The sequence below is a fragment of the Propithecus coquereli genome, unplaced genomic scaffold (genome assembly GCF_000956105.1).
Source record: "Propithecus coquereli isolate 6110/MARCELLA unplaced genomic scaffold, Pcoq_1.0 Scaffold43, whole genome shotgun sequence".
Classification (NCBI taxonomy): domain Eukaryota; kingdom Metazoa; phylum Chordata; class Mammalia; order Primates; family Indriidae; genus Propithecus; species Propithecus coquereli.
This window is the reverse complement of record NW_012150063.1, coordinates 7,815,162-7,827,024: the sequence shown is the minus strand read 5'-3', so window position 1 is coordinate 7,827,024 and position 11,863 is coordinate 7,815,162. Positions and strand designations below refer to the sequence as shown.

General features: G+C 44.4%; 1 protein-coding gene across 1 annotated transcript in view; it reads left to right on the top strand.

Annotated features, from left to right (window-relative positions):
• The window catches only part of GALM (galactose mutarotase (aldose 1-epimerase)), a 95,946-nt gene extending 87,701 nt beyond the window's left edge, over positions 1 to 8,245 (top strand). The window contains exons 5-7 of the mRNA XM_012653868.1: positions 4,947 to 5,088; positions 6,926 to 7,100; positions 8,043 to 8,245. Coding sequence (XP_012509322.1) covers positions 4,947 to 5,088; positions 6,926 to 7,100; positions 8,043 to 8,120 — 395 coding nt within the window. The 3' untranslated portion in view covers positions 8,121 to 8,245. The remainder of the gene's footprint in view (positions 1 to 4,946; positions 5,089 to 6,925; positions 7,101 to 8,042) is intronic.
• Positions 8,246 to 11,863: the final 3,618 nt, after the last annotated feature.

Sequence of the window (11,863 nt, the reverse complement as noted above, 5' to 3'; positions counted from 1 at the left end):
AGTTCGACACCAGCCTGAGCAAGAGTGAGACCCCGTCTCTACCAAAAATAGAAAGAAATTAATCGGCCAACTAAAAATATATAGAAAAAATTAGTCGGGCATGGTGGCGCATGCCTGTAGTCCCAGCTACTCGGGAGGCTGAGGCAGGAGGATCGCTTGAGCCCAGGAGTTTGAGGTTGTTGTGAGCTACGCTGATGCCACGGCACTCACTCTAGCCAGGGCAACAGAGTGAGACTCTGTCTCAAAAAAAAGAAAAACATCACACAGTACCCCATAAATATGTACGATTAGTATGTGTCTATTAAAAATAAAACTAAAGAAGAAAATAAAATTTTAGCCCTAAATACCTACATTAATCAAGAAAGTGTGAAAATAAATGCATTAGGCATCTAATGCAAGATACTTGAAAAGAATTTTAAAAAACCCAAAAGAACACCAGAAAGAAATTAATAAAAATACAAGCAGAAATTATGATTTTGAAAAGGAGGAAAATGTAGTGCTAATAAATAAATCCAAGAGCTACTTCATTGGAGGTGGGGAAAAAAACGTAAAATAGGTAAAGCATTAGCTAACCTATTCCACACACAAAATCAGAAATTAGTAAAGGGAATAAGCACAGACAGATGAAATTTAAAGAACCACAAATGATTTTTTTTTTTTTTTTGCTTAACACTTTACAAATAAATATGAGAGTAATGTAGAGAACTGGGTGATTTTCTAGGAAAATATAAATTTGCAATTGTGACACCTTGAAAATAAATTTCTAAATAGAAAAAATACAAGAGCATATAGAGTTGTCTAATGAAATACCCAGGAATAAATTTAGAAACAACTTCTAAGATATATTGAGTGAAAATATCAAGGGGGAGACAGGCTACTAGACTTGTGTGTGTTTGTGAATATACATTTAGATCCTTGGATGTCTTAGTAGTATATCTGGAAGGGGCAGGAGAAACCAGTAACAGTGGCTGCTTCTGTTGAAGGCAACTGGATATGTGGGGAACCAAGAGAGAGATTCTTTCATTATGTAGTATTCTGTACTGTTTACATGATTCACCACTTAAATTGATCACATGTGCAGACATTACCTATTCAAGTTCTTTTTTTTTTTTTAAAGAAGAATCAGGGTGAAGGAAATAGATGCTTTTCAAGGATGTTTTCAAAAAGAATATGACTTAATTTCTCCTAAAGGTAACTCTGGTAAAACAGCAAGGATTTTTTTGTGTGCTTCCCAAATTTCCCTGGTTGAACAGTCGACACCCAGACACCAGGATGGTGTTGCCTGGGCCTCTATGTCTCTCTCAGGTGCTTTGTACCCAGGCACCCCTAAAGCTGTATGTGAACTTAGCACCCCAGTCCTCACATGCAGGAGGACTCCATTTCTTAATAGCAGCTCTGAGTTTAAGGATGTCCTCTTTTGCCCAGATAGATTTTTTTCCTTTCAGCATTTAGGAACCCACAAAAGCAGAACCAAACACTTTAAATGGCTAACAGTTGTTTCTCCTTTACTTATTTAATTCTTTTAATGGTAGAGTACAACTTCCTGATTTTTCTTAGCCTCCTAAGATTTCAGCCCTACTTTGCATGCTATGTCTCTCTCCAGAAATAGTAGGAACCAATTCCTGAAATTTCTCCATCTGACCACATGAAAGGAAAAAATAATTATCATCCTAAAAGAGTATGTTAACCTCCTTACATTTGTACTTACCTTTAAAATATATAAGACAGCTCTGGGACAATAAAAAAACTTTTTATGAAAGACTAAACTGTGGCCAGGTGCAGTGGCTCACACCTGTAATCCTAATACTGTGGGAGGCTGAGGTGGGAGGATCATTTGAGCCCAGGTATTTGAGACCAGCCTGAGCAACATAGTGAGACCCCTGTCTCTACAAAAATTAGAAAATTAGCTGGGCTTGGTGGCGCGCACCTGTAGTCCCAGCTACTAGGGATGCTGAGGTAGGAAGATTGCTTGAGCCCAGGAGTGTGAGGTTTCAGTGAGCTGTGATGATGCCACTGCATGCACTCTAGCTGGGATGACAGAGAGAGGCTGTCTCAAAAAAAAAAAAAAAGACTACACTGTATCATCCTTTTAAGGCTCTGAAACTGAGCCTCTTTCCTCCTCAAGAAAAAATGAGCTGGAGCGATTTGGCCTGACACAGAGGAACTTGGGATTCTTTGAACTTGATGCAAAGTTCTAGGACCTGGCTGTTACTCACTCCTGGGTGGGCCATAATTTTAGGGGGCGAATTGAACCTCACTGAAGTGAATCATCTTATCTGGGGATTTTCCACCTGAGCTGCTCAGAGCCTACACTGGCTTCAGCTAGAATAACTCTGTCTTTTATATATATGTATTTTATATTGTATACATGAATGTATGTTTTATATATACAATCATCCCTCAGTATCCATGGGGGATTGGCTCCAGGACCCCCACAGACACTAAATTCTGAGGATACTCAAGTCCCTGATATAAAATGGCATAGCATTTACATATAACCTGTGCTCTTCCTTCCATATACTTTAAATCATCTCTAGATTACTTATAATACCCAATACAACATAAATGCTATGTAAATAATTGTTATGCTATGTTGTTTTTTTAATTTGTATTATTTTTATTGTTGTATTTGTTTTTTTTGTTTTTTCCCAAGTATTTTCAATCTACAGTTGGTTGAATCCATGCATGTGAAACCCACAGATATGGAGGGCAACTGTATACATGTGCATAGATATATATAACATAAACATATGTTTTATATATTGAGCTTCTAAAAAGATTGCCTCTGAAATAAAGAATTCTTCAGGAAGAACGGTGGGCAGGTGGTGGGGAGTCAATGATCCAACTTCACTGTACTGATGAAGAGCCCAGGCTCAGAGAAGTGACTTCATAATCTAACTTATTTCCTCTTTCTTGCCTCATCTGAGGCATTCTGCACTTACCCCTACATACACGCCCTGTCGCCTTGTACTCAAACTGTTTCCTTCACGTGGAATGTCCTTTGACCTTCCTCATCCATTCAGTGTAATATGATTGCACTTTGAGCCTCAGCTCAACCACTGTGACTTCACCCATGAAACCTCCCCAGTCTGCCACACCTAAGCCAGCCCAGACACACTGCTGGTCTTCCTTCTCACAGCTGTGTCTCTGCTGGAGCACTGGTCACACTCTGTGCTTATGAGTTGCTTGTGTCTGGTTCCTCCTCTAGACTACAAGCAGCTTAAAGGCAGGTTCCATGTCTCATTCATCTACGCAGTTTTCCTGGCTATCGGAGTGCCTGGCACACAGTCGATGTTTAATAAATGTTGTTGGAGCCAAAAAGTGACTGAGTGAATGGCCCCCGGTCCATTGCCCTGGCACCAACACATTCTGAGAACACACTCCGAGGGGAGGAAGGAATGGGGCCTTGCTCTGTGGCCTTCTTCACATTGTCTGGGCTTTCTTAACTGAGCTAAATCCAAAATATTTGTGTCCCTTGCTTGAAATGGTTTGGCCTAGCATCTAGGGAAGAATAGAACTGCGAGTTAGGAAGAGAATGAAAGGTGGTAAAGCAAAATGGCTCTATTTTCAGAAGAATATAAAACCCACATTATAGCCTTCAGGCAAGCATAGCAAGAGGATTATCTATTGAGAAATTCTCTCTCCCTTGAATCTCCAGTTGAAATGACTCACAAAGTCATCTCGATTCCTCTTTTTCTCCCTTAAACCCCTGATTACTTCTTTAGTGGTTTTACTAGAACAGAAAATGTGGCACACTATTTTTACATATTTTATCAACTCTAAGATGCCACCAGTTATAAATAAAGTTTGCCATTATTTTATGTGCCATGAAGAAAGAAAAACCTCTGCCAGTTAAATCATGATATGATTTCACAGATTTTAAAATATGAAAATGAGTGTCTTAAATTGATAAGATTATACAATTGAGTATATCCACATCATAGGTTGTTTAATAATATCAAGTTATGTGTGTCTCGGTTTCCTCATCTGTTACATGAGCAGTTTGGACCAGAGGAGCTCTGAGAACCTTCTGGTCCTGACACCCTTGAGTTTTACCATGAAGGGATGTTTGAGACTGGGCATTGGTTGTGTGATGACCACCAAGCCAGAAGACCTGTCCAGGTCGCTTCTATGTTTTGTCCTTCAAGAGTTGAGGGTCCCCACACTGCGCTGTCCTCCCTCAGAACTGACACCCACCACATCATTGTGAAGAGGCCCAGGATGGCCCACCTTGATAAGACAGAATAGACTGCACTTAAACTTGAGGAAGCTGGCTTATACACCAGAAGGAAGCAGTGTTTGCCAGACTATAATTCTTCCAGGAATTGCTCGTGGAGACTCAAAGCTTTCATTCAAAGTACTGAATTGAAGTTGGCATACAGTGGCATGGTCATCCATCCTGATTTGCCTGGGACTGTCCCAGTTAACTCATGTGGTCCAGCATTCTTACTAGTAGCTCCTGCTGTAGTTTGAGTGTGTCCACTGGCTACTAGGGGAAGTAATGGGGTAGGGTGGTTGCCAATGTCCCTTTAGCTAATAATGGCCCCAAATTGTTTAAGAACCATTAATCTCAGGACTCTTTAGTGTCTGCTTAGCCATGCAGGGTGCTAATCCTTGGTTATGAGCCTGGGGATATTTCAGCACTGAAGCAAGAAATGTCAACAAGGTCATCACTGGGTGATTAGGACAGCCATCATCTAATGGAAGTTACGTGTGACTTTCACACTTAAATGACTCTGAATGTTATAGCTACTGCATTTTGCAGTCAGTAGCATATTCTCATTAAGGAAGTCTGATAATTCATTCTCCTTCTTAGGATCCGGACTCCATCTCTTTTACAAATGAAAATGAAGGCTGAGAGGGTCGAACCAGTGGGTTTTTGGACGCTGTATATAAAGATTGGATTTGGGTATTTATCACCTTTGTTTTCTGCCTCTTCCCACCAGGAGAAGTTGCTCCAGTGCAAGGAACTGCGTTTGACCTGAGAAAGCCAGTGGAACTTGGAAAACACCTGCAGGCATTCCACCTCAATGGTTTTGACCACAATTTCTGTCTGAAGGGATCTAAAGAAAAGCATTTTTGTGCAAGGTCAGGTACTTTTCACTTCCTGCCTCTGTAGAGAAGAAGAGGCACCAACTCCTATTTGAGGAGCTTTTCCTCTGGCCAGATCAGTGGCATTTACTCTGTTACAGGGGACCAAGTACCACATCCCATGCTATTTGCCCAGGCTGGTCTTGAGCTCCTGGGCCCAAGTGATCCTCTCATCCTCACACCGAGCATCCCAAGTAGCTGGGATTCCAGGTGCGCCACCATGCGTGGCCTCTGCCTGTTCTTTGAGGCCCATTTTCTGTTAGAAGCCCTAATTCTTCCTGGAGGAAGGAAGTCACTTCTGCCTTCACTGAGCTTCCAGAGCCCTTTGTAAAGTCCTGCCTCTACCTGAACACCTAATGCCATACTTGGCACTAGCAAATGATCGGTTAATGGTTGTAGAATAAATGGATATTAAGTTAAGCAGAGAAAATGGTTCAACCCCTAATAGCGACTTCAAATAGAACTCCAAAACCCTCCTCTGCCTCGGAGCCCCAGCGCCAGGGCCCAGCGGTGTTTCTCCTCTGTGTCTCCCACATTCCTCTCCCCGCTACCTCCACTGCAGAGATCCTCTTGCCTTCTCCCCACTCACTCAAATCCTGGCCCTCTTCTTCCCAAGCATCTTTCCCTGAACCTCTTGGTTGATCGCATGTGGTGGGGATGTTTTAACTATTTTGCGCATGTTTTACCTCTCAGTGAGACAGTAAGACCCAGGCCTTTTTTTATCTACATCCCTTTGACACCAAGTACAGGACTGAGTAGGAACTCACCTCTGTAGAGGCCCTTTATTTTTCTTCTTCTTATTTATTTATTTATTTATTTTGAGACAGAATCTCACTCTGTTGCCCAGGCTAGAGTGCCATGGCATCAGCCTAGCTCACAGCAACCTCAAACTCCTGGGCTCAAGCGATCCTCCTGCCTCAGCCTCCCGAGTAGCTGGGACTACAGGCATGCGCCACCATGCCCGGCTAATTTTTTCTATATATTTTTAGTTGTCCAGCTAATTTCTTTCTATTGTTTTAGTAGAGACTGGGTCTCGCTCTTGCTCAGGCTGGTCTCGAACTCCTGAGCTCAAATAATCCTCCAGCCTCGGCCTCCCAGAGAGCTAGGATTACAGGCGTGAGCCACCGCGCCTGGCCTGTAGAGGCCCTTTAAAAAAAAAAAAAAAAGGCACAGTGAATCTAATGGAAACCCACAGTGGGGCCGGGCACAGTGGCTCACGCCCGTAATCCTAGCACTATGGAGGCCAAGGCGGGAGTATCTCTTGAGGTCAGGACTTCGAGACCAGTCTGAGCAAGAGCGAGACCCCATTTCTACTAAAAAAAAAAAAAATAGAAAAAAGAGAAACCCACAGCGGACTGTTCTAGGGGGAGACCTGACTGGAAAAGAGCCTGCTGAAGCCCCAGGGAAGGGGACAGTTTAATGCAGAAAAGCATCTCTTCGCTTTCATAAGACAGGGCTGGTTGTTTTGCCAGGTCAAGCAGAGAGCTCCTGCTCTTTATGAAAAAGAATGTCAGCCCCTCCAGGACCCTAAACTGCTTCTCTCTAACCTCACTGCTCCCTCCCACCCTCCTCCCCTGCTGGCTTGGGTGAGTCTGTTTTGCCATTCTCCAAAGAAGCCAAGATCAGCATGAAAAGCTGTTATTAAGGATCTCCAAAGCCACCTGCTCAGGCCTCACCTGTGAGCCCAGGAGAATTTTCCGTCGTGTTCTTCCTACCTTCATCCCCTCCTTACGTCTTGTCCCTGCTCCGAGGCTAGGTCTGATTCCCGACTCAGAGCTGCCTCCCTGCCTGCTTTTCTGCCCGGGACTCACATGTGGTTCGTCTTTACCCCCAGGGTGCATCATGCTGGCAGCGGGCGAGTGCTGGAAGTATACACCACCCAGCCGGGGGTCCAGTTTTACACGGGCAACTTCCTGGATGGCACACTGAAGGGCAAGAGTGGCGCCGTCTATCCCAAGCACTCGGGGTTCTGCCTGGAGACCCAGAACTGGCCTGATGCAGTCAATCAGGTAAAGCCACAGGCTGACTTGTCACACTGGTGTTGTGTCAAGGTCACACTGTATGACAGAGGTCACAACACTCAAGTCACATATGATTCAAAAGTCCATGTTTGTTCTTTTCTCCAACTCATGATAAACACAGAAAACCCATAGTCAAGTCATGCCAACCCATGGTGTGGCATTTACATGTTAAGAGAAAAGCTCACATTTTGTGCTTTCCAAGCCTTTAATGTTTCTCCTTATCAATACCTTCTATTTTCTGCAACCACACTTTTAAGCAGATCCTCCATATCTTTTCTTCCTTTTTTCTCCCTCCTAACTTTCTTTTCTAGCTATTACCTAGAATAATGCTCCTAAAAGTGCCAGCTCATGATAAGAAGCTCACAGGTTGCACCAAAATGTAAATCAACACTCTGCTTCCTTCATCAAGAACATCTTACTTTGACAAAGTGTGCTTGGTAATGTAGGTTTTCCACTCTAGCTCAAGTTCATTCTCTCACTGCAAAGCAATAAGAAGCAGTTCCCACACTGGCACCGGTCCCTACAACACTGGCCTAGAGACCAGTGCAGAAGCATGTCCTGGGGCAGGGCGCGGTGGCTCACGCCAGTAATCCTAGCACTCTGGGAGGCCGAGGTGGGAGGATTGCTTGAGTTCAGGAGTTCGAAACCAGCCTGAGCAAGAGTGAAACCCCGTCTCTACTAAAAAAGAAATAGAAAAATTATCCGGGCATAGTGGCACACACCTGTAGTCCTAGTTACTCGGGAGGCTGAGACAGGAGGATCACTTGAGCCCAGCAGTTTGAGGTTGCTGTGAGCTATGATGACACCACTGCACTCTACCCAGGATGACAAAATGAGACTCTGTCTTAAAAAAACAAAAACAAAAAAACAACAGGCCCTGAATGGGTAATGGCTGGCAAGGTGTAACCTGTGTTGTTTTCCCCTTCACAGCCCCACTTCCCTCCTGTGCTGCTGAGGCCTGGTGAGGAGTACAACCACACCACCTGGTTCAAGTTTTCTGTGGCTTAAGGAAGATATGACCTGGTCCAGGGTGGGGCTCAACAGCCTGCCTCCTGTCCGGAGAGGAGATGAAGATTTAGAAGCTTTAAAAGTGATCCTGTAGATTAGAATCACGCAAATGGTAGTTGTCATGATAATCAGTCTGAATACTGATTTCCTTTTCCTATGACTGGCTCCAGGCTGGGTTTGATGACCAGCTCTGTTCTCTGTAAAGTTCAGAGGGCACGTCAACCCAACCACCGATATCATCTAAGCCCTGACCCTACCCAGCAATGGTGCCAGGGACCCTCGTGCTGCTGTTGGCTCCATCTCTCCACGCTGCCTTTTTCTTTTCAACTTTTCACCCTTCCTTTCTTTGATACTACTCTCATTGCTTTTCTGTTTCCTCCTCCTGTACCACAAACCTCCATACTCTTGTGCAGCAGTCCAGAGTGTTCAGAGGTTGTATGAGCTCGTCCGGCACACTGGCAGATGGACCTCCCTTCCTCTAAGGCAGTATATGAGTGACAAATGAGGGACCCAAGGCTTAGAGAGATTGAGGGACCCACCACAAGCTAGCAAGTAAAAATTTTAGCTGGGACTTGAGTTCAGGTCATACAAATTCAAGTCCCTTCTTTTCGTCTACCTCAGTCTGCTAGGGCATTCCCAGGGCCACGGAGGGGCTAAGAGGAGTCTGAGCCTTGCTTTAACTCGTAGAGCTAGTCCTGCTTCTCAGATTCACTTTTGTAAGAATTAGGTTGAATTGAACTGTCTCTTAGCCCTAGAGCTGCTGTGACAAACTGAAGATCAAAATGTCCAGAAAGAATCTGACATTTAGATTCTCTGCCTTTGGGATTAACTGAGAAAGCCCAGCGCAGCCAGGCACGAGAACAAAGGCAGGCACTGGGGACACAGGAGCTGTGTCAGCGCGAGGAGACTGCCTCACCTTTCGCAGCACGAGGATTACACGTTGCACCAGCCGCAGAGGTTGTGTTGTGCGGACCAGGCTGGGGCTCCTCCTTTCCTGGACAATCAAACCATCAGTGATGGAACTGGGTTGATGATTTTTAAAGAAATATATTTCACACTAATACACTCTACAGTCATGAAATAAACCAAAATCTGCATCTTCAGAAGACTCCAATTCCTTCATTCATCTTTAACTGTCAGGCTCGGACCTTTGGGAAACAGACTAAGTGCATGGTGTGTTCTGGATTCTACTCGCTCTCCAAGAGGAGCCTGGAGGAAATTTTCCTGTGGGTAAGCTGCCTAACTGGCAGCCTGTCAGATTTCCATACTTCTTTCTTTGCAACCAATGGTAAACCAAAGATGCTATTTATTTTTAAATTCATTGAGTACCGACTCTGGACACAGTCCTCTGCTGAGTCTTTTAACAGAGTCAGGAGGTAATGTAAGGCTGGGTGCAGTGGCTCACGCCTGTAATCCTAGCACTTTGGGAGGCTGAGGCGGGAGGATGGCCTGAGCCCAGGAGTTTGAGGTTGGAGTGAGCTATGATGATGCACTCTAGTCCGGGCAACAGAGCAAGACTCTCTCAGAAAAAAAAAAAGGTAATGTATAATGCTCTTCACATGACTGCCCATCAGGGGTGACATTCTCAGTTGTCCTCTCACTAGAGACAGGTCTGCAAGTCTCTCCACTCTGAAGTTACCAATGTATACGTTAGCCAAGAGGCCTCAGAGGTGAACTATGAAGCTGACTGCAACTCATCTACCAGTTTAATTGTTCGAATCAGGATTATAATATCCTAGGTGCCAGCAATCATTTAGGAAACTCCAGAGAAGGAAGACGAAAAAGAGTATTTTCTTATTCACAGCGTATGGTCCCCTGGTTCCCCCTACCTTCTTTCTGTGTCCTGACTGAAAATCACAGAGTGCCTTGACCACTCGTAACCCAGCCAACTGCAGGTTTTTCCCAGCAGGCAGAACCCAAACTGGGACCTTGAACATTCCCAGGCCCTGATTAAAGGTATCTAGGTTGTTGCCTAAAGCACTGAAAGAAACTGTCCCCAGCCCTGAGCCAAATTCCTAACACTCTCATATAAACTCCATACTCTGACCCCCTGCCTGCAGACGTACCTGGATAGAGCACCCCTTTTCTCTCACTGTCCGTCATGGGGATCGCTGCAGCACTCTGAGTTTCCCTAGTAAGTGCTGTGGACCGATCACCCCTTTCTTTGGAATCCCAACCTGCCCCATCCTGGGATGGTTTGGGACACCCCCTTGTGGGAACTCCCCTGACACTGCTTTTGGGGTGATTTTAGCTATGGGTTCAGTGGAACCAAACAACAAGGAAACATAACAACTACAAATTTACTCCCAACGTAATGGCCTCTGGGTTTGAGAATATATTTAACAGCCAAATACTTTGTTTTCCCCTGTTCTAAAAGGGAGTTGTTTTTATAATAGAGCAAGTCTACAGTAGCCCAAGTAAGGAGATTCACCTGTGGGGCAGTTGAAATAAATTACTGGTATTTTAATGGTGTTTATAAAAGAAACTAAAGGCTGGGCATGGTGGCTCACACCTGTAATCCTAGCACTCTGGGAGGCTGAGGCGGGCGGATTGTTGGAGCTCAGGAGTTCGACACCAGCCTGAGCAAGAGTGAGACTCTGTCTCTACTAAAAATAGAAAGAAATTAATCAGAGAACTAAAAAATATATAGAAAGAATTAGCCAGGCATGGTGGCGCATGCCTGTAGTCCCAGCTACTCGGGAGGCTGAGGCGGGTGGATCGCTCAAGGTCAGGAGTCCGAGACCAGCCTGAGCAAGAGCGAGACCCCGTCTCTACTAAAAATAGAAAGAAATTAATCAGAGAACTAAAAAATATATAGAAAAAATTAGCCGGGCATGGTGGCACATGCCTGTAGTCCCAGCTACTCGGGAGGCTGAGGCAGAAGGATCGCTTGAGCCCAGGAGTTTGAGGTTGCTGTGAGCTAGGCTGACGCCACGGCATTCTAGCCCAGGCAAAAGAGTGAGACTCTGTCTCAAAAAAAAAAGGAAGTAAAAAGCCTAAACTTGTCAAGCCATAAATCTGAGGAAAGCAAAAATTTAGAGAAATTCATTTTTTGTGGCAGCAACCAATCTATCCTTTTTCATGAAACACACACAAAAGAGAACTTTGAGAAAAGACCTTCTATGTGGTTAAGTGTGCCAGCATGTGAGCATAATTATAGGATCTTATGATAAAATCACCGAAAGCCTTAGCAAGAAATAGTTTTACAAGGTAAGATGTAACATTACTATTACGACACTTGCACAAGCACTGCTGGAAAGACTAAGATGTCATGCTGTGGAGGTTGAACTGTTGTGACCATTAGGTGACCAAGGACAGTCTAATCTCAGAAGACTGAAGGAAGTTTAGTGTCGATAAATAAGTGGTAGTTTATGAAAAGTAGAACATGAAAAAATTCAGGACTACCGGCAGAGGGCAAGAGGGAAGCACAGCATGTCCTGGTCCCTGGCGGGTTCCCAGTATCGCTCTTAACCATTTTAAACAATTGCATCACCAGTTTGCAAGGGGGCTATTCGCGTAGTTCAGACAGGAATGCAATCCTTTCCCAGGCAAGGCATTTATCTTCTCCCTGCAGGTTGACCGATTCAGTTAGCCAGATCATAAAGTCTCAGATGCTTTGGACAGCACTTCCAGCCATAGTCAAGCAAGGAAGTCAGCAGAACCTCTCCTCACGAAGGGAACTATAATGCTGAAAGAGACTGACAAAACAATAATTTTGGTGCTCTGGAAACTGCCCAAAGACA